This window comes from Betta splendens, chromosome 9 (genome assembly GCF_900634795.4).
Source record: "Betta splendens chromosome 9, fBetSpl5.4, whole genome shotgun sequence".
NCBI classification, from domain to species: Eukaryota; Metazoa; Chordata; class Actinopteri; order Anabantiformes; family Osphronemidae; genus Betta; species Betta splendens.
The window spans coordinates 8,858,833-8,879,878 of NC_040889.2; the positions used below are offsets into that span (position 1 = coordinate 8,858,833).

The following is a 21,046-nucleotide window of genomic DNA, read 5'->3' on the forward strand; positions in this document are numbered from 1 at the left end:
TGGGGACAGAAGAATAGAGAAACAGAGGATATAAAAAGGTAAAGCATCACAGTACACGGGATTTGTAGGGTTCTACAGTATGTGCAATGTGATTGATACCAGAGAGGGGAAATGGATCGCAACCAGTCATCCATTTATGACTTTGAGATCATCCATTACATCCAAGTGGTGAACGTTTGTGTAGAGAATGAAAAAGAAAGGGAGACAGATTTGAAAAGGAGAACATTACTTTCCTTCTGATACGTCACCCCAGAAATAGTGAGAACATTAATCTTTACTTATCCTTAATCATCATGAACCTTTGGTTATGATTGAAAAACGACATAATAAACCGAGGAGCTGGAAGATTCTTCTCAGGCTCCTTGCTTTGTATTGCTTAAATGGACTTCTGTGTACAACAACATAAAGTAGTGGTTTGAGAGGTGCTGAAGGGAAATTACAGTGGCTCTGGCTGCGTTGCTGCAGAAACACTGTGTGATTAGTTGCTAGACATGGTATTGATTTTCTACCGCTGGAGCACAAATTAACAATCGCGATGCAATCATTTGGAGCTCGCACGCAGGCAAATGCCCGTGCATTAAAGAAAATTGAAATGATAATTGATGCACTTTTTCTAAAGCATCTACTTAATCATAACACACCTTTAAGAATTGTTAAGTGCTAGGGAGCTGCTGCCATCGCATTGTACTACACAAGAGAGATTAATGGCAGTTGAAGCGATTCCAGCCATGGAAGACATACACAAGCATATATCTGAAGCATCTTCAGCAGCAGCCACAGAGAGAGATTCTTAACTCCTCAGCAACCTTTGACATGAGTACAACCTGAGTAAATGTGAAAATATCAGCATGGGGGGCCCCAGAATGCGGTGCGGAATCAATGATCCATCAACAGTGTGAGAAGCAGTGAAAGAAAGCAAGCTTGGGGATAATTACGTTCCCTTTTGTTGGCTTGACACTGACTACTGTGGATGTGGCAGAAGCATGTTAATAGTCATGCTAATTAACTGGCTAAGTTAATTTAAGCTGAGTCTATCAGGCTAGATGAGGACAAAATGAAAAGAAAAAGGTGTTTTCAATCATATTTATATCTAATAGCACCAGTGTTGGTGAAGAATGCTAACCTAAAATAGAATGAATCCAAGCCCCGTGCCCGCCTGGCAACGCTGGCCTCAGTGAGCAGCTTGTAAACACACACAAGCTGCCAGCCATACAGCAACATGTTAATTAGAACAGAGAGAAGGGGGGACGACAGACGCAGCACGGAGAAGAGGCGGCGTCCAGCGAGACAGACGCACAGGAATAAGACCCAGCAGTCAATGGTACAAGTTAGAAACGGGAGAGAGCGTTTACACAGCATTTCAGGCACTGCAGGTGGAAACATAAAGACGCACGCTGCTAATGGACAGAAAGTAATTTGAACTAAATCATATCCCAAGACTTCTGAGATCTGGACCAGAAGCTAAAGCACCAGACGGACCTTCCATTGGAAAAGAGATCAGGAGCAGGAGCTGCAAATGATACTTGTGATCAAAGAACAGATTACAGATTCCCTGTCAGGCCTTTGACTTGTTTATGTCCCCGGATCTTGACTCATCTTTCTCTGCAGCCAACCTTGTCCTCACCCTCACATCAGAGTGAACAGTTCAAACAGGAAACGGAAAGATCAGACTGAAGTTAGTCATTTTCTCTCTCCAACATGTCTGCCGGCGCGAGCCTTTCAACTCCACGCGCACACGACGGAGAACAGCCACTCAAATCACTCGCAGCTCAATAGGCTGCCACATACTGGTACTCTTCTCAATGGGTGCAGACTCACAAGAGTGAAATGAACATCAAACTCTATTTCAGCACTCTCACCCTCTCCTCCCATCAAACCGTGTCCCTTTACCCTATCTCGACATTCTCTCCACCTCCATAGCTTTCACCCATCATTCTTGCTCGCCTTTTTGCCCTTTGCACCCTCGCATTCTTCCTGCCCTGCCTTCCTTTTTGAGATGGCTCAGCCGGTCTCTTCCTGCCTTCCATTTAAGAAAAGATCTGTGTAAATAAAAAAAAAACATACTTCACAAAGCCTCGCGTCTGAATACTAATTCAATTTCAGAGGAAGTTTGGAGGGTGTTAAAATACTCAGCAGCATCCTGAGGTAGCTTAAATTCAGCCTGAGAGCTGCTGCAGCTCAGCTGTAGCACTACACCAACCATGGTTCATAGCTTGAGGCTCACAAGGAACACAGGAAGTTAAAGCGACCACATGTGTCTGAGTTACTTTGTCTGTGCATGCAAACATGGTGTGAACCTGCAGTAAACCGGCTGGTTACCAAGGTGGGTTGTGTTAGAGCTGGTGAGGTGTGCAGCCCGCTCAGCCTCAGGCAGCTCATTAATTATAAAGGAGCCCTGAAAAATAGGGATGAGGCCAGCTACAGCAATGGCATCTATAAATACGCACCTGAATGAGACACTGGAGGTGAGCAGCTATTTCTGGGCACGGCCACGCAGGCACACACGTGAAAGCCGACAGCCGGACAAGCGCGGAGCGCATGCAATGTCAGCCGAGCCAGGAGGAGCGTCAGCTAGCTGCACTTGGCCAAGCAGAGCACCACGACGCCTTTATTCAGATGGATCTGAGGGGAAATAGTTCTTCTCTCTATCTAAACCCTGCTGTCCCCTTCCTTTACTCCCTGTGTCCCTTTACCTTTTCTTTTTTTGCTCTTGGATTATTCAGCTTTCGGTTTGTTTTTGCACCCACCTCTGCTTTCTCTCCACGCCCTCTAACATGTACTGCAAATCCACTCTTCCTGCGACGAATCCCTCTCCATATCTCTGTCTGCCTTTTTTGTCTCTCTATAATGCATCAACCCATCCAAGCATCTCTCTTCACCTGCCTTTCTAACTGCCTAAAGCAAGTTCATCTCCCCTTTCTGCTTCTTACCTCGCTTCAAACCTACCCTTATATATGTACAGCATAAACATCCAACAATCCTTCCTTAGTAAACACAGCATAGCCCCTGCCTGATGCTCAGTCAGGACCACCTGGCTACAGCATGAGCTGCTTTGTGTTGGCAGAAGGCACGACAAGCATTGAGAACTACCATTTGATCCCCTTTCCAGACCATTACTGGACTTCGCTCCTCATTAGCTACGGTGATTTTCTCCACAGAACTAATATATGCACACACACACACACAAGCACACACTGAGTAGCCACCAATTCCGGATCTAGAGAAGGAAGAGGGACTTGGAAGCAGGCTTAAACAAACCCTATACTAAAAAGCGAAAGATGCACAGAAAAACAAACAAAAACAGGGGTTTCTCCTGACTGACTCCTCTTGACACGCCTTTCTATCTCTACAGCAAATAACGAAGCAAAGCTGGATAACAGACAATTATTCCATTCAAAGCCTAAAGCAACACACCTGTCGTCACCTAAGGCTCCATCCCATCATATAATTGTATCAGCTCCGTACTGTGAACTGCGGTATTTATCAGCCGGCTTGTGTCTGCCGTTTGCTGATGCATCTATACGTTCCATCCTAAGTGTGTAAAACAGCCTTTGCTACCATGGCAACTCATGGCTGAGCTTTAGTATGTACTACTGCACTAGCTGGTGTGGGAGAAGCAACACGCGCACAGTGCCAAGGCAACTAGGAGGACTGCAAAGGAATACTTAACATTATAGGAACGTTGGCACTCTGGGAGTGGTTCAGACTTCGGGGCAGAGTGAAATGAAACGGGGTGGGGTTGTAATGGCTGCTGGGCCGGGTGATAGCAGCAATGTGTGCACGGCGTTGAAGAGTAATGTGTTTATAGCATAACAAGGCTGGCGAAGAGATCTAAATCATAGGCTACTGTCTGCATACGCTGAACACACGCGTGACGCCTGCTTGTCCTAAAGCATTTTTCATCATTAGCTGTAAGCAGTTAATCCTCTGCTCCACTGACCACAGCTCAGCTCAGCCCATTTCAATAATATGCTTCTGGGGCTTACCATCACACCGCGCATACACATGGAGACGCCACTGTAGCACCTACACGCGCAAAACAAGGACACAGTCCACCCACGAAACATATGGAATTGGTCCACGGCAATAAATATCTCCAGCGAAGCTCCCTCACATGCATGTAAATTCACCCATAATCCATTGTGCTGACAGGAGAGTCAGTCAGCGGAACACCCCCCTGCTTATTTATTAGACAGCGGCTGCCTCAGAAATCCAATGTTAATTATAATGCTTACAAATTTATTAAACAGATCAGACAAATAGTTCAATCAATATGAACCTGCGACCAAAACCATTACATCCTCCAGTTGTCTGCACATACACTCAGCGAAGACAACCACGACTACCTACTGGAAATGTGCTACAGGACACGCAGTGAAACAGGTGAGCATGAAAATTAACCGAAAGATAAATGTCTGCAAGGAGAAAGACGGGGGGGATTAATGAGACAAGAAGGAGGGGCCACGGTAGAAAGTGACAGGCATCAAGCCAAAAGTACGGGGCTGACCTTTCGCTCCCCAACAAAAAGTATTAACCATTAAGAGTTGGAATTGACCTGTTTCTCACTCGTGCCATCTCCCCTGACAGCCTTAAGTGACATCTTTCTCTCACGCTGCTCTACCGCTAACAGATTCTCTCCACTCCCTCCAGAACCTACAGTGGAGCTTTGCCGCCTGACCTTCATCGTTCCACAGTTTCCTTGCCAACCAAACGCCTACTCCTCCCTTTTCCTTCTCTTTCCTCCGTCCTGTTCTGTGTATTTGTGTCACGTCCTTCCTACGTCGGTCTGACTTGGTCGGATTGAAAAAGAGTGTCAGTGGGTAAAAGGTGAACAAATTGCCGCAGCCAACACAGTGCTCGCTGCCGGTGGCCAAACACTAACAAACAAGGCTTTTTTCCTTTCAGTTTCCCCCTCTCTCACTCCAGGAAGCAGGCTTTGCCACTACATTTGGCAATGCTTTCCAGAAACTGGAGCAGCTAGGACAGAGAAACACACACTTATTCTCTGCTTCTTCGACCTCACCAGCTTTGTGTGCTACGCCTTTGCTCATTTTTGTGCTTCTGTGGAGTTCAAGGTTAGCTGCTCATTGTATTGAGCGCCAATGCTCCCCCAGCGGGACGCATAGAGGGGAGATGCATTAGCACCTCGGCATGAAGTCCTCAATCTCATCTCTTCCCTCAGATTTCTGTGCACACCTCCCTGTCATCCCCTGGTCCACCTCTGGCCCCATGCAGGTACCTGGCCAGTCTTTGTCCAGCAGTGTACACAGGCTGGTGTGCAGGTGTATGTTACACACAGAGCTGTACCTCACATGCAAATGTGCAGCGTGACCAGATGACCATGAACTAAACCAAACTCTGCAGGGGGTTAAGATTTTCCCCTTGACCTGCTGCTGCGCACTGACCTGCAGTAAATGGGTTTAAACCCACCGAGGCACGGCCTTTTATCTCTGTCACATCTCCATCTCCTCCTTAAGCCACGGACCAACTGGCCAACAGGAGTCATATGGTCTATTCACCACCAGTGGTAGGAGGTAGCCATCAAAGAGCTCTCAGCTATGGACAGATAGACTGAGGGAGGGACATTATGAAGAGAGGAGAGAAAAAAGGGATGGAGGGAAAAGAAGAATGTGTGGAGGGTGCTAAAGAGAATAGAAGAGTAAAGGACATAAAAATGGCGAGGCAAGTGCTTGTTCAGATTATATAAGCCCTGTGTGACCACTAAGGCCAGGCATGACTGTAGCTGTGGGCTTGTACTGTACTATACAGAGCTCTACCCATTCAACAGCACCACCTGTTTCATGCCGACATGAAGGTGTGTGTCAATACTACACAGCTACTCAGCATCAGGGGCATCTCAGACAGAGCTGGTTATTGTGTGTGGTCTTGTACTACAAACTTTCTTACTTCTTCAAAGCACTGCTTGAGAGTAGAGCCTTGGTCTTTGTGGTAAGGTTTAAATAGCATTGGCGTAGGTTCCTGCTTTGGGGAATCCTCTCCCACTATTTTCGGCACAGGCTTAGATTAAATGGAAATACTCAACAGTAGTAGTAGATATATTTTTATTCCAGTCTAGGTTGGAGTTATATGTATTCTGACCTACAGGCTTCACATTACACTGGTCAAATTTGACAGTAACCCTCAGCTCTGTAAAACCTTTAACAAGCATATTGAATTTAATTCACTTAGCTTCCATTCCAGCTCAGCTCAATGATGTCATAAACATGAGACTGTAAATACTAACATTTAGCTCACCCCAACAACACAGCATTAAAATCCATTATGTGTCTTTTACCGTAATGCTTATATATTTTGTTTTTCAGGGTGACGTGCTGGTCACAAGATCATAAATAACACGGAATAAACAGAAAGCGCCAGACAGTGTGTGACAGACGATGTGAGAAGAAAGGAGGAGGCCGCGGCTGAGGGACGAAACAAGTAAGGTGGAGGAGGGAACATAAATCAACATCCATTAGTAGAGGGGTTATAAAGTCACTGATGAAGGAGGTGGACTGAGGCGCAGGCCTTTTATTGTCTTGTTGTTCTTTATTGCCTGTGATGTCATCTAATGGTATACAGTTAACCACAGGGGCGGGAAACTACATATGTGGGAGGGGAGGATGTGGATGTAATGGGGCTGCGTGCGCGAGTGTGTGTGCGTGTGTGTCTCTGTTTATACCTGTGTCTACGCTCACAATCTGATCTGCCTTCATGGAGATTTCTAACAGGAAAAGTACCAAAATCATAGAGAACAGAAACTGCTGAACATGCTAAATGATGACAATGTTCATAAAACCCACACAAACCCAACACACACGTATCAGTGGATATTAAATAAGATTACACAATCTCCTTTGTCTGTATTGGTTTATGTCGAGCATCATGGGAAATGGTGTCTGCACATGTCTTCGCCTGGAAGGCAACAACAGCATCAACACACAAGGTAGTCAACACCAAAGTATATTCAAATCTTCTTTCCCTGACCCTGAAGAATAAAACCTCATCTCCCCCTTTTTAGGACGGCGACTTCAAGAATATATTTCATGTCTCCCCGATCTTTCAACTCAACTCTCCTTCCTCATTTCATTCGTCTTTCTTGCTGAGTGTAACGCTGTGTTCCCTGGACGTGTGAGGATCGCTGGCCTAGAAAAACCCAGCCACCCAAAAATTAGTCTCAGTCACGGCCTGTGATATATGTAAGCGAGGAAGGAGCTCCCGCCTTTCTATCCCACCTGGCAGCGGTCTATCATCCCATTAGCCCAGAAAAGGATCGCCACACAGTGGAGGACCCCGGGGCAGGAGCGGTGTCTTAGGTGGAACCACAACATGCCCAAACCCAGCTTATCCAGCGCCGTTTAAGTAAGAGCTTTGCTGACACACACAGTGGAACATGTTCAGACAGTCATGGTGTGACCTATCCATCAAATGCTACAGCCAGCAATCCCACAGAAGCTAGGCTATTTGGAACTAAAATGAGAAAGAGTTAGCAAGAAAACCGCCAAAAGTATGTGCAACAGCTACACGAATCACTTAACAAATGGTGTGCTTCATCCCATTCCGACGCCTCAATTTGCCTTAAGAAACACATAGAAACATGAATCAATAGAGCAACATGCTGATCTGTGCTGTCTAGCAAGTTCTGCAACATGCTGATACAATCCACCCTCAGGGCTCTGGATTATACGCAAGTCCAAAGTGAAAGAAAAGTACTGTGGATACTCCTGATATTGGCTGTATACAAGTGTATGTGTGATATATGGTGCAGCGGATAAGGAGGATGTTGAGAGATACCAAATCAGCTTGGTTGTAGGAATAAAACCCCCTCAGGGGCGTTCCCTGATCTCCCCCTTCCTGAGACACACACACACACACACTCTTCCTCTTTTCACTCTCCTCCTCTTTCATACACCTCTTCTTCCTACAAATACAGTCGACTCAGCTGATTTGTTTGAAAGTCAATCTGCCCCACTAGTACTATCCTGCATCCAATCCATCAGTCCCCAATTCCCAGACCTAACTCCACACTCCAAACACAGAGAAACCCAATCAGCTACATTTAATCCTGTATTTGTCTGCCTTACCTTTTTGACTTGACCGCTTTTTGTGCCCACGAAGACCAGCGAGTGGTTCTTGTAGACGTAGGCGATGACCGACGTCATTTTGTCGGCGTCGTCGGAGAAGAGGGGTTTGCCGTGCACCATCTGAGACACGCCCAATGGTGCGTTCATGTCGAGGCCACAAAAGTCGTCATCGATGGTCAAGAGCTGCAGTGAAGACACAAACGCATGGGATGAGATTCAGAAAGCGTTGGTTCTGTGTGGTTGGTGGTTTCCTGCAGTGAGGAGGAGGTTTACAAGGTGAACCCACAGCAAAGCAGAGCTTTACATTAATGAAAATGCAAATCAACACTTCAGGCCCCTGTGCACATCGAAGTGTATTTCCATAAGAGGCAGATACAGTTTGGACAAGGAAAGAGTCAACAAGGACAAATCCCTGTGTGTGAGTGGGTGAATGTGCCATTTGTGTGTGTGTGTGTGTGTGTGTGTGTGTGTGTGTGTGTGTGTGTGTGTGTGTGTGTGTGTGTGTGTGTGTGTGTGTGTGTGTGTGTGTGTGAGCCGCTGCTGCTCTGCACAGGTGAAAACAAACAAGAGATGAAGATGGAGGCAGACTGCGCTTAGGCTCCAGCTCTGTAATAGAGCCAGAGGCTCCTCTGTCAGGCACAACTCCCCAGCACTCAACCCATACAACAGCAAGTGCAGAAATTCACTGTGAAATAATTCAAAGTGAGGGAAGTGAATGAAGCGCTGCACCGTCTCAGCTCGCAGGCAAATCACTGCTGTGTCAAAATTTAAATCCATATGTATTAAAAAATAAATTGAGACTAATCTGAAGCGGAGCTCTTGATGGAGGCTCATCTGGGTTCTTTATGGACATACTGCAGTGATTTAGTGATTACACAGCATATAGACGGGTTCGTTTCACGTGATGCATTTCCCACGTATGCATTTTATCCTGCCAGGGGATATTCATACAAGGCGTTGAGGGCAGAATGATTCATGAATTTTATTTTGAAAAATCCCCGCGCTAGGGACTGGCCACCTACTTTTATCATCATAGCATTTATAGGTGCATTTAAAATAGCAGTCGGAACGGAAGCAGGCTGATTAATAGCTTTGCTATGGCAATGTGGTGGGTTGGTGTGAGTAAAATTATTCCGACATTGCCGTTACTATCTGTGAAAAACGTACAAAAAACATCAACATTCATCTGCGGGCGAGCGCAAGGTATAAAGTTTACGCACGGCTGCACTGACTTGTTGAAAAGCAATTTATTGTGGACTGAAGATCAATTACATGAAGACCTTGTAATATTGGTCTGATATGAATGATTGAACATGCACAGGCTGATCACAGCCAATTATAAACTACACTGAAGGCTGCGTGAAATGAAAGTTTAGAAGTAAATAAAATGAAAAGAACTCCATCTTAAAGCCTCAGGGTACCCAGAAGTGCAGCCACAACCTTTAAACGGAAGCGATGAACATGCGCGATGAGACCTTGGCTTTCATTCGGCCTAAAACATCAAACCATTTCAAATTGACAGTTGCTCAGCGGTTTGAATGCTCCGGGGGGCACAGAGTCTTTTATGTTGTTGTATTCTCTGTTTTTCTTAGTGGAAGTGCACAACCTGGGCTCTCGATCAATCATGTAAGCACCAAGTGTCTCCTCACAACCTTTCACTAAAGGCCATCATCATTATCTTCATCATCATCATCAGAAGCCTCAGACTGAGCCACAGAGGAAATATGGGCTCCTCTTTCATTAGACAAATGGACCATGGCTGGTCTAGGCCAGAGCGAGCTTTAGGCTATAACATAGGTTTATATCAAGTGGTATGTATGATCGATAGAGACAACCTGAATTTGGGTCAAGATCGTGTCACATGGTTAGATGGTGCGATAAAGCTGAAAGGGAGCAGGAGTAGGATGGATTGGCTTGGAATGATAGATAACGACGCGGGGCCGACAAGTCAAACTGAGTCAACAAAGACGAATACGCGCGCGGGCCAGAAACATATCTAAGTGGACAATTTTTATTCCAATTTCTCTCCCTGCCTTCTGCGTCTGACCTTTCCAGAATGTCAAGAGTGCAACTGTCATGTGGCGGCTCACTGTTGACTAATAGAGCTCCGGCGAGAACTGGGGTCACCGCCGTCACCCGTCTGCGTTACACACTGGCACCATCACCACCTATGCTGCATTTCTATGCATTTGATCATGTTCTGTTTATGTGACAGGGATAAATATTGTCTGAGCGCTGCCATCAGTTATACAGAGGCCTCGTTGTCCAGGGGTTCAGAGGTTAACAGGGTCTATTCAAAGGGAAAATGGAGAACTTTGGAGTATTTGGTGCCGCTGTAATTGAATGCTTCCCCCCAAAGATAATGAATGTCTCCGAAGATTGATTACTTTTCCAGAAAGATAAAAGTGTTTTTCATCAATAAAAATGTCTCACATTACGCGTCTCTGTCTGCATGTTTAAAGCGTCTCTGCTTCAGGGATGGCGGGTGCATGTGCAAGGAGGACGTTATTTGGTGTGTGTGTGTGTGTGTGTGTGTGTGTGTGTGTGTGTGTGTGTGTGTGTGTGTGTGTGTGTGTGTGTGTGTACGCCTGTTTTCATCTCTCGCCGCCCAACGCATGCTGTATTATTTGGATACCAATCAGAGCTGCCATCTCTGTCCCGCATTCTGCAATCTAATGAAATATACTTTCTGTCTGTCAGGCCTTTCAGGACGCAGACACGTTTTCATTACGCCACCGGCAGCACATGACATTTGTGGTTGTGATGCCACAGACATCGCTAGTCGGGAAACCAAATAACAATGAAACCCCACATCGCCAGTCAGACACTATCACTGTTTTTACCCCATTTACTGCTATTACTGCACCTTATTATTGTACGATTTAAATCAATTCTAGTCCTAACTTCATGATTAGTAAGTATTGGTTTGGTAACGCTTTCCTGTGTTTTCACCAGACAGCATTAGTTCTACATCTGTGCAAAATCAGAGGAACTGCTTGACTAAGCGCTCAAATGCACTGAAGCTTTTCACTTTTAATCAATTCCTGCTCCCGTGTGCGAGCATTTCAGCCAGAGTCCCGCATTGTACTGACGGCGGAGACAGACGTGGGTTCCTCTCTAAATACAGACAGACATTAGAGCGGAGTCTCTATGTTTGGACGGAGGCCAGGCGCAGAGGCAGAATCAGGTCACTCACAGCCGTATCCATCTCTCCGCCACTGCCTGCCTGCCAGCACCGGCACAAAGAGAGCTCTCTTCTGGACCGTGCAGCGGGATCCACACATACAGAATGTGGAGAAGGCGAGCGGACAGCGGCAGCACGCGGAATAGAGAAAGTCGCTCCGTGTGATTAGCGTGGACTGAAAGAGATGGTGACAGAGGGTTGCTCCGGCCCAGTCTGGGCTTCGACTCCACTGGCTTAGACTTCACACACTTGTTTACACTACTACGTCACTACTCAGCTGCTGGAGGCCGACTACTTTTTAAGCACTTAACTATTCATTTTAATTGCCGTTATTACACTGTAAGTGGGAGTTTCACTGAATTTATTCTCTTAGCTGTTTTTCGTACTCGTTGTTTCACAGCACAGTTACAGACGATACAGAACCTTCGCTGACGGAAAGATCACAGCTACAGTATGAAAAGGAAAAACACCTTACTGGATACTCTTAGGATAATTACCCAGTTCCACTTCCACTCCAGCCCGACTGTGTTAAATGACGGACCTGCCAGGATGATTGGCAGCACTAAAAAATTATGTGACAACTAAGTGGGAGCACGGCGCTCACTGTAATATATAATGTCAACACTCGGTTTGTGCTAAGTCAAACATTGGTCATAGGACTCGTGCAGAAACAGACTCACTTCTGCTGCATAGCAAAGGCTGCAGGAGAAGCACTACTGCCCCTGTTGCAACTAAACTCATTGAAACTCAAATGCGACTTTCGGTTGCGGAGCCAAGCTTGATAAGCCCGTGATTATTTGTAAGAGTGGCTGCTCCCACCTGCCAACGGTTAGTTGAGCAGCTACGGCATAATTAATAATCAGGACAAAACAAACGCAGCATGAAAAGTTTGGAATTAAACTGATACATCACTAGAAAAGAACCAGGGGGTTGTAAACAATGCTGGGAATATAAATCACACAGAGATAAGAGAAGAGGAAAAAATGTTTCACATTTCTTCTGTCCCCGTGTTTTATGCTTCTTTTATTATTGATTTCCAGAGGGCTCACCATGCATTACCAAGTATTTTAAACTTAGAAAAGGAAATTTACCCCAGTGTTACATTTAGCCAAAATTGAGGTGTTTGTGCTTTTTATGTTTTGATATAATTTATATTTTCCTCAAGAGCATTTCGCAATTCCTAAATATCTGTTTTTTATATTAAATGCAGAACATAATATCACCCAGTTTAACGCAGCCATTTTACAACAGCTAAAAATATGAAAAACTTCATAAACATGTGATTAATGGAAAGAACTGCTGCCAGCTTGGACTGCATGTACAGCAACTAGCTGTAGTCAATAAATTACACTGCCGATGCAGTGGTTCTTGCCAAATGACTTTAAATAACGCACAGTCCTATTCGCTGGGAAGTGACTGAATTAGAAAGTGGGAATACAGACAGAGCAAACAAAGTGTTTAATCATGAAGCAAGAGAAAAGAAATAAAGGTGCCCAATTCAGGAAGACTTTCCCCTACAGAGGAAGCAGCAGACACTTGTTTAATCACAGAATAATGATATTGTGATGGATTCTGACCTTTAGCAAGTGGTATCATGTATGGAGATTTAATTAGTGAGTCTGCCAAACAGGAGAGCGGATATCTGGCTGGAGTAGGGTGAAGTAGGGGTGGGGGGTGGGCCGGTCTGAAGGTTCTTAATGAATCCACTAGCCTTTCCCTTCCTGAGGATGTGGCCTAGACTGACTCATCAGCAGCGACAGCCAGCGACTGATTACGCCCGGCAATCAGGAGAAGGGATATAGAGGCCAGCGCAGGAGACAACATCTTACAGAGGTGGTCAAAAGCAGAACAAGAGCGAGGTGTAAAAACAATGAGCACAGTCAACGCTGACTATTGTGAATATAGCTCCTTTCAAGTGAAGGACAAAACGAGGCACGTTTGTTGTGGGACTGTGAGAGAGATCAAGGAAAAGACTGCAACGGCAGCAGCCGACTAGAATAATCTAATTAATTGGACTGAATTTGGAATGTGAAGTCGATAGTAAATGACAAATGTGGAAGAATAGCCCGTGGCATGTTAGTTAATGACATGTAATTAATGATCATTAGCAGAAGGATGAGGGGACGGTCGTGGCCTGTCGGGGACTCACGGGCGACCTTGGGAATTTACTGTGAAGTTAAAGCGGATGAGAAACGGCATTTAGCGCTGTGCTTAAACACGGTAGCGGCAAATAAAGGGGAGAAAGTGGTACGGTGGCGGCAACCTTCAACACAACCGAGACGGACCGAGGCCGAGGACCGAGAAAAGAGCCGAATAGGCAGTTAACGAAGAATCAGGGATGAGAGAAGAGGGCGGCGGGGGAATTTCTGCGATCCTGCTGTTTTGTTGTTCTGTTTTTTTCTGCTGACACAGTGAACACGAAGGGGACAGGCAGTGGTTTTTTATAGGTCACACGCCACTTCACAATGATCTATGGATGCAGGCCTTTTGCGGACTTATACTGTTGAGCGTGCATTATGTGGCCCGGCCAAGCGTGGCCGTTTAGAGGAGAGCAGCCCCCCCCACACCGGCTCTCTGCTTTCTGCTCCATCAAGCGACGCGTACATTTTCTTGTGTGAAGGCAAAGTGTAAAGATAGTGTAAATGTAAATGTACAGATATAATTACATGTTTTTCCTTGACCCCCAAAACATCATATTCATATGCTTAAATACTATTAAAGTATTTATGGCACATAAATTATGATAACATTACCAGAAAGTCAAAACTGAAATTAGTTTGGTGCATAATTCTTTGTGCTAATGGTCGTCATGCATCTGTTCTAGCAGGACAAGAGTGTGGACGTTGTGTGGTTACGTGGGTCTATCCACTTGGGCTTTGAACGCGTTTCATCCGTATCAAAAATGGATGTGTGTTCGTGTTGGTGCGTACAGCCGGCTCACTCTAATGAGCCTGGGGGCTGTTCATCCTCTCCCTAATTGGAAGAAAAACACTTCATGTTCAAAATACGACAGCGTTTGAAAGACCGGAGGAAAAAGGGTGGCGTGACAATGTGAGAGAAGCCACGGAGCTAAAGGGGAATAACCTTCAGCAGAAAGTTTCATTTATTTTGAGCAGCAACGGTCACAGTAACATAGAGCCTCGTTTTGTCTGGTCTTGTTTTCTTCATGTCAATTTTTACTACATTTTCGATAAGCAGAGGCTGATTTCACCGGTTTGTTTATAATTGGTACGCTTGCCTTCCACATCAAGTGTTTGTGTGTCTTACCCTCGAGGGAAACAGGGTAGTGAAGATAAATGATGAGTTTAAACTACATTTCTGATGATTCTGACACACCACACTCCCAGTAATGACTAATTTAAAGTAGAAATGAATTTAATTTCAGACTAACAATCAACAATTTATCAGAAATGAACATGGCATATTTAAAACGACACCCGTTCATCACTTAGACCCTAATCATCTGTGATTGGTTGTGAAGGTCCATGTTAATAGCTAAAGCATCAAGCAACATTTAAAAGCAGCATGCAAGTATCTGACATGCAATTTAATAAATTCCCTATCAGGCCTTTATCATTTACTTCTCTCTTAACAGCCACCATCTCAACTCTGCAGAAGCCAAACTTAAAAGCACGAGTGTTTGCGTGTCAGAACTCATCTATTTCCTGCAGAGTCCACCGCCACTTGTTCAGCAGGGTCTAATTTATGCGGCGGTGTGGCGATACAGTGGCGCATGCTGAAATGGCATCATTCCTCAGCGCTAACCCCTGCGTGCTCCCTCACACTTCCTCTCCCTGCTGACAGCTCCACCCCAGGCATGATTTATCAGGCCCTCAAGTAGCAGACAAAAGCTCCCTGGCACGTGTGCTGTGCCAGAGACAGATTCATAGATAAACACTTACTCCACAAGCAAACACTAGAGAGGGTCAAATTCATAATGTGCACGGCTACGGCCAGGGATAAAGAAGGAAAGGAAGCTCACACTAGGCTATACTCGTCATCTATGCTATAATAAGAACCAGCAAATATCTATTTCCTGAGCTTACTAAGTTCAAACTATTGAGGTAATATGAGATCAAGAACAAAACCGCTTCGGCTGGTTGTGAGGGTGAACACATAACACCCAATTTAACCTTGTTATTGAGAGAAATCAAAGGGAAAGAATCAATGAATCTCTAATGCTATTATGAAGAATGGGAACATGGTAATTTGGCGAAACATTCAGCTGCATTGTTCAAAAGAGTGAGCGGACTAAAGGAAGCAGTGGATCTTTAGCATGTCATCATAATGGGACCAAGCATGAACCCACCCAAGATCAGTGTTCACCAGGCCCCCCACAGAGAGTTATATTGTCCAACATTTAGACGTTACTAAAACAGCAAACCCTCAGACGTTTGCTTGTATTAATGTGGGCTTGGGCATATGGCTTTTTAGAAACGAGAGGGTTTTGTCAATTCTTTAAACGCACATGCTTGACACCTGCTGTTCTGAATGTCACAGTACATAATGTTTACACTTGTGCGTACACAGCACGATATGTGGGGAATAAATCATGTCTAAATGTATTCCTCTTCTTTCACACTGCAGTAACAACATCTGTAGTGTTTATTCGCGAATCACATGACTGTAAAGCGTCGCAAAATTTGCAACGCATGCACACTGCTACTCACCGCGCTGCTGCAAGGGATGTCTTTGACTTTGAGCCAGGCCAGGTCCAGCGTGCCCTCTCCCTTGTAGCAGGCCTGCAGCCGGTTCTTGATTTTCTCGTTAATGGTTCGAAGCGAGAAGACGCACAGCGCCGAGTCCTGGGACGCCTGGCGTGGACGCCTCTTCTGGCCTTTCGAGAAGACAGCGAAGAGCACATCATCGTCTGGTGCCACCTCTAGCGAGTGTGCCAGGATAGAGCCAGCTTTAGACAGGTAAGCCGCCTCCAGTAATCTGTACTCCACGTTGTCACTAATGCATCCAATAGGCACCTCTACATAGGAGTTAAAGGCGGTGTCTGCCTTGCAAAGGCGGACTATTTTGGAAGTGTACACCTGTTCCCGACCAGCAGAGGACGAGCCAGTAGTTGGCCCATTCCCCATTTCTGGCTGCAAAGTTAGGAAGTAGACAAAGTTCCCACTAGCAAAGCCATAAATGTAGTATATGTCAAAATCTGGGATGACCGTGAAGGTGTCTGAAGGGATTTTAATCATAGAGGCCACAAACTCGTCGTGAAAGACATAGGCAAACATGCCGTCCTCCTCGGAGTTTCGGGCCAACTTGCGGCTCGATATGGTAGGGAAGTACTCTGGCTTGCCGTCCACGGCTGTGGCCACGAATAGCATGTCCGGTGAGGCGTTGCTATATGAAACGATGACACCAAAGACAGAACCACTCTCGTTGACCCCAGAGAGGTAGTGCTCCTTCTTGTGGAAGGGCTCTCCTAGTTTGAAGAGATCGTCTAGACGGAGGAGTTTGCAGATGCCCTGATAAAGGCTCCCACAAGCCAGCAGGCGGTTCTCGCGATAGTCCATCAGTAGCATCTTATTGACGTTGTTGGTTAGTGTCAGAGGCTCACTGCACGGCTGCACAATACGTGGAGGGTAGCACTTGCGATTGTCTTCATCTGGGCCAGTCTCATGCGACACCTGGACCTCCAAGTCTGGGGAAAGCTTGTATATGCGATTTACAGCTCCCAAGTAAACATTGCCATTGCGATAGTCCACCGCCAGATGGTTGAATGTCCACTCAGGGTTCTCAGCGCGAAACGACGCATACTCCTCCTCCTGCAGAGAGGCTGTGATCACCTGGGAGCCGGCACTGTGAATCGGCGATGCTTGCACCACGGTTTGTGATGTCACAGGAAGCACCACGCTGGACAGAAAGCAGCATAGAAAAAAGCAGGTCCGTATCCTGGTGAGGGACGTCATGGCTGTTCTGGTGATGGGAGTGGCGGGCGGCGGGAAGAGGCACAGTCCAGTACTGTAGGCCAATCAGGATCAAGCTTCTCTCAAGACGGAGGACATTCTATACCTGAATGGGGGAAGAGACAAACAATTGTGAAAGCAGCACTGTAAATTCATATCAAGATGTGATCTAAGCTGTAATGTGTGGCAAGGATTCAGTAGGATAAGTTCACTGACAGAACAGGAGCAAAGAGCTGTTCCTAAGGAAGTGATCAGCATGGTCTGCACCATCTCACTGCATGGACCCCTGCCACTGATTCCTGCCTTTATGCTCCAGCTGCTATGCATCTAATTGATTCTCCCCTTGGAGTAGCAATTTGCATGCTTTGGCAATTTCTCTCTTTTCTCCCAATAGGGCTGCTCACCTGCTGACACTGCTAGCAGAGAGAAAAGCACCTTCTTTCTCTCTTTAGCATAGCGGCGCACACACCGACACAGGCGCACAGCACAAGCTGCTGGGCAGACGAGGGACAATTAGGGAGGAAATGCAGGTGGCTGCAGAAATACATTTCCCTACTGTACAGTCTTCAGGGTCATCTCAGCAATACATATAAGCCATTACAGACAGGCACGCACACACACATAAAACAGTTTGCATGTACTGTATGGGATAGAAATGTTAAGCTATATTATCAAAGTACCTGACACACAAGCACAGATTCTCAAAAGGAAATGAGGGTGTTTCCTGTGTGTTTCACCTGCTTATTAGAGCTCTACAGTGGAAAAGTGTATGAGCTAGGAACTTAAATTGCAGTGCAACTCTAATAGTACTGCAACCAATACAGCTCACACTAATATGAAAATAATTAAAATCCTTACAAATGTAAGATTAGTAACATTATGATTGATAATAATGCTCGCAACCACAAATGGTAGCACTACCTGACTTCATCCATACACAATTTAATAGCTGGTTTATAGTCAAGGAATCACAAGTTGTGGTGGTGTCAAATGCAACCTCACTGCAATCTTATCAATCTCCCCTGTATCTCCTGGCAGGCAGGGAGAGAATGAACAGAGCAGACAGACTCTCAGAACATGATAAGAGGACCAGAGAGGATGATGAGAGGGATAAAACTGATACAGAGATAGACACAGGTGACATGTGCTCTCAGATGTGACTGTTTGTGCATGGATGAGTGACTCATTACCATAGCTATATATACGGCACAAGAAAGAGCAACAAGATGAGGAAAGCTGAACACAAAATCTGGGAAAAGTGACAGATTCCAGGCCAGTTTTGAACTTTATAAATGAAAGTCCTCAAAGGTGAGCATAGTGTATCTACATGTGGTCCTGTGAGAAAGGGTCCGTCTACAACTTTATTCAGCTTTAATATGAAAATCAGGAGAGTAAACGAAAGAAGAAAAGGGTGTGAGAGACGGAGAGGGAGTCATGAGCACCAACGTCTGGCACATACTGAAGCTCACGGAAGTCTCCCTGGAAAAGGAGGAGGAGGAGGAGCTTTGCAAAACACAACACCCTCAAATCAAAATAAAACCTCCGCATTGGTGGCACCTAATGACAGTGTGTTTGCACGAATGTGCCTGTGAAATGTAATTATCCTCCCTGACGGGGGCAAAGCTCGTTCAGCTGCTGTTTGGCTTTGCCTGCTGATCATCAAGCGCCATTAATTAAAGCTTTTTTGCTTCTGAGGGTGTACACATTACACACAAATTCCTAAGTGCTAGTAGTAGATGCCTTTTGCTTTGGCTGCTCTTATATGTAAAGTCTGTCTAACTGTATGGAGTTGGGTTTGAGAACCAGGGCAAATCCCCAGACGACAGCTTTGTGTACCATCACTTCGCATACATTCAGCCTGAGGCGAGCCACAAACAACCCAGCGAGCCCAAAGATCACCTCCCCAAATTGCCCTTTCTCCACCAAAGTATTTTGATGCTGCAAAGCAAATTTCAGGAACAACAGTATTAGACAACGCTATTATAGATACGTCAGGAGCCATTTTACTTTGGCAATGATTGTGTAATTGAGAGCCAAGGCCAGACATGACAATTGGAGGAGACACAACAAAAAGCAAGGCTCGACAAAATAATCTCCAACTATTTATAGTGCGACGGAAGGGAGGCATTTATATTGAAGAAATAAAGAAATCGTCAAAGTCTTTGGTAAACAGCTTAACTCCTCTGTGTAAAAAAAATGCTCAAAAACACTATGAGACCAATGGGATTAGGAGATTATGAGTGAGTAAGAAGTGGAGTAATTACACATAATCCTTTATATTCATAAAGAAAAAAATACAGATTTGTACACACTTATCTAGGGTGATCTGTCACTGGGTAAAAAGGAGGTGAATAAAAGGCATTTAGACATACAACGTAAATGATGAAGATGATAAAGAGAAACTCAATGCACTGTAGGACAAAGTCAAGGTCAATGGGAAGTCATCCAAAGTGGAAAAAGGTCAGGTTGCTCAAGGAAGCAATCAAGATGCTAAGAGCACGTCCTGCACACATACATGATCACTCAGGCCCGAGTGGAGTTGTTTGAAAAGGAGAGTCTGAGGGAAAGACTTTCATTTCATGTTGGATCTCTTCTGAGAACTAATGAAAAATTCAGACGCTAGCGACTAAATGCATGTAAGCATGTTTACATTTTATTCAGTCTGTAGATCAGACCATGCGTGGAAAGTCTGATCTCAAGGGTTTGGCAACCCCCACAAACAACTGGAATGAATTCTCTTTAGTGACCTTTTTATTCTTCTAAGTACTGCTCATCTTTTTCTTATTTTATTTTTGACCGTTTTGTGGGAAGTCGCACCCTGACCAGCGGTGTCCACTGCGTGCGTCTGTCGGGTTGATGTGATATCAGCTGGCACGGATCAGGATGGTCGGCTGCTGCTGTAGTATTTATAAGGTGACCGTGAGCACCGCTTACGGCTATGCACCTGCTCTTATGAGAATGCTAACGTCCTAAAATGAGATGTGCCTGGCAGCTTGCTTATGTCTCTCATGACCCATCACTTTTCAGCTGTCCAAGCAGAGGGATCTTCGGTGTGAATAATGTGACACGATGAGTGGGAACCTTTTGGGTGAGATACATGGAGTCATGCTGTGGTGGCGGCAACAATAGGTCTGCTGTAGTACTAGCAGAAGTAATGGTCAAATTAGGAATATGCTTATGCATAAATATGAGAACAAAACTCTGTGGTTCTGTGCAAAGAACGAAAACAGCTGGAGCAGAAGCATGAAAAAGAACAGACAGCGACACAGAAGCAAACGCATGCACGTCCCACACTGATGATGTCCCCCTCCCATCCCCTGCTGAGCTCTGGCACTGATCAGAGGAATCAGCGTCACTCTGCATCACAGCCACATACTGGGTCTGGAGCAAAACAGTGTCCCACTCTAACCCGGCATATTCACAGGCACAAATACATGCACTCACAAACACACTACACAGCAAGATACACTCTCCACCTCAACACCTTCGCATAAGATACATACAAACATTCCGAATGCATATGGAGGAGAACTCATCCGCCCCAACTACCTACACCTACACTACAAGACTAGCAAAAGAGCGGATTTATCCTAGAGGAAGGTACACCGAGGCAGATGCAGCTTGCCGGTGGCTGGGGAAAAAAAACACAGGCCTTTGCTACCAAAGCACGCAGCACAGGAGAAGCTGGAGCTAAGAGAGATGCCAAACAACAACACAGACAGGAGAGTCTGCCTGAAAGACAAGAGAATTAGCAGGGGAGGATTCCCAACCAATTGTTGTAACAACGTCAACATGCATTCATGCAAATCCAATTATATATTTACAAGGAACCTAAACATTCAGGTGTACACACACATTCTGGGACTTAA

The 21,046-nt window shown here is 45.4% G+C and overlaps 1 protein-coding gene across 8 annotated transcripts in view; it reads right to left on the bottom strand.

The window, feature by feature from the left end:
- The window catches only part of plxna4 (plexin A4), a 153,087-nt gene that overhangs the window by 117,471 nt on the left and 14,570 nt on the right, over positions 1–21,046 (bottom strand). For all 8 annotated transcript variants that reach the window (XR_008695782.1, XM_029163423.3, XM_029163422.3 and 5 more), the window contains 2 exons: positions 15,936–17,283; positions 8,082–8,264 (listed from right to left, as the gene is read on the bottom strand). Coding sequence is in view for 7 of the 8 variants with exons in the window: in XM_029163423.3 (XP_029019256.1) it covers positions 8,082–8,264; positions 15,936–17,180 (1,428 nt within the window). In the remaining variant the exon portion in view is untranslated. The remainder of the gene's footprint in view (positions 1–8,081; positions 8,265–15,935; positions 17,284–21,046) is intronic.